The sequence below is a fragment of the Sinocyclocheilus grahami genome, unplaced genomic scaffold, assembly GCF_001515645.1.
Source record: "Sinocyclocheilus grahami isolate Dianchi unplaced genomic scaffold, SAMN03320097.WGS_v1.1 scaffold3176.1, whole genome shotgun sequence".
Lineage (NCBI taxonomy): Eukaryota > Metazoa > Chordata > Actinopteri > Cypriniformes > Cyprinidae > Sinocyclocheilus > Sinocyclocheilus grahami.
Genome location: NW_015508336.1, coordinates 18250 through 20260, shown reverse-complemented (window position 1 = coordinate 20260; position 2011 = coordinate 18250). Strand labels below are relative to the sequence as shown.

General features: G+C 41.1%; 1 protein-coding gene across 1 annotated transcript; it reads right to left on the bottom strand.

Moving 5' to 3' along the window:
* Positions 1-422: 422 nt before the first annotated feature.
* Positions 423-1514, bottom strand: LOC107576072 (cysteinyl leukotriene receptor 1-like). Its single transcript, XM_016262339.1, has one exon. It carries the CDS (start codon positions 1504-1506, stop codon positions 448-450), a length of 1059 nt encoding a protein of 352 aa, XP_016117825.1. The 5' UTR covers positions 1507-1514; the 3' UTR covers positions 423-447.
* Between the last annotated feature and the right edge of the window lie 497 nt (positions 1515-2011).

Genomic DNA, 2011 nt, shown 5'->3' with positions numbered 1-2011 from the left:
CAAATATAACATACATGAAATAACCCCTATATAGCATACATGAATTACCTCGTAGCAGATGTATACAGGTGGAGCTGGGGAAGGTGGAGGTGAAGCAAGCTGCAAACTGCTACAGCAAGCACTAGTCATATATTTGAATGTTGAACAGCAAGCTCAGTGGCTACCGATACAGGAGAGAACCAATCAGCTGTGCCATGTGATAATGATGTCATTAGGCCAGATTGAGTTAGACCTACTGGACTGCGCCATCTAGAGTTTCATGCCAGAACTCTGTATATATTTTAAATGTATATTGTTTGTAATCATGCACAAGATCTATAGTGCCATTTTACAGTCTTAATACTCAAATGTAGTACTTTCTTCTTAAAACTACTTTGAATAATAATCTTTATTTAGTCTCAAGAAAGCTGCTTCTGCATCGACGGAAAATCAGCAATTCCATTGCCTCTACCCAAGTTTGTTTGAACCGTTACAACTTTGCAATTCACTCTCTTCCACAGGCGGGGAGCTTTGGACAGCATGGCGGCCTTTGTGAGTTCCAATGATGCTTCCAGAAGCCCTTCGGAAGGTGGATAGTCGATGTCGAAAGTTCTCTCCAGAGAAGAAGTAGAGCATTGGGTCAAAGCATGAGTTAGCAGCAGCCAGGCAGAGGGTGATGACCACAGACTTCTGCATATAAATAATCTCCTCACAGTTAGCTTCTTTGCGGTTTTTAAAGTGGAGATGCAGTGTGCGTTGTATATGATAGGGCATAAAACTAACCAAGAAAGCCAGCATCACCACAACAATCATCCGAATGGCCTTGTTACGTGTGTAACTCTGCTTGTTCACACCGTTAGTGTTTCTAAGTAGAGTGCGCAAGATGCCAGCGTAGCAGAGCAAGATGACCAGGAAGGGAATAATAAAACCCACCACCAGGGAAAAGTAATTCAGCATGATCAGTTTATCCAGGCTTTTGGACGTTTCTGGTGGTTCAAAACACTTGGTTTTGTTAGACTTTGGATCAGTATGCTGACCAGAGAGGAGGAAGGGTGAACTGGTGGTGCAAATGAAGACCCAAATGCACATGCAAACTATCCATGCCTTCTTCTCAGTGGCTAGCCTCAGGTTCTGCACCGGGAACACAATTGCTAGAAAGCGGGTAAAACTCATGGCCATCATGAAGAAGACGCTGCAGTAGAGATTGACGTACAGCGCGTAGGAACTTAAGCGGCAGAGAAAGTCCCCCAGGTTCCACTGCCCTTTGTTGACGTAGTAAAGCACCCGTAGTGGCAGAGTGCTGACACACAGCAGGTCTGACACGGCCAAGTTGAGCATGTAGATGTGGAAGGATGATTTCTGACGGTAGGTACGAAGGAGCACATACAATGCAAAGCCATTGCCCATCAGCCCTAAGATGGTGATGATAGAATATACTGTTGAATAGACTTGGTTACGGAAGTCATCGATTGAGGCACACACTTGTGAATCATTAACCGTTGAAGATGTTATGTTAGATGGACCCATTCTTGCATTGGTGTCTGAAACATGAAAGAAAGAAAGAAATATAAATATTTAATTCCTATAACATATTAACACTCTTTTTCTATTACAAATCTGTACTGTATTTTCAAAGAAAAACATACCGGTATACAAATGAACCAGAAAAAAGTAATAGTTGTATAAAAAGGTGTTTAGAACCTTTACAGCAGTAGATAATATCTCTCCACTAAATTAACGGCATACATATCTTTTATAAAATATTTTATCTAAGCATTACACAGTGCCTCTTACATGATTACACAGCAAGTCGACTCACATTTATTCATAATGTACAACACTTAACATATATGGAGCGGTGTGAGTGTCGCAAGCCTCTTCAGTTTGAGGAATAATTAATTTCAAATATAATAACATATCCTCTGACTTTACAGTATGAGTGCAGTGCAACTGATGTTTCCAAGCTACCGCTCAAGTGTTTTGATAAATATATGTAGCGCCCCCTACCTTCTTTTATAACGGTTTAGTAAGG

Excerpts from the sequence above, each read along its gene's own strand:
- LOC107576072 (XM_016262339.1), bottom strand. The coding sequence starts at position 1,506 with ATGGGTCCATCTAACATAACATCTTCAACGGTTAATGATTCACAAGTG.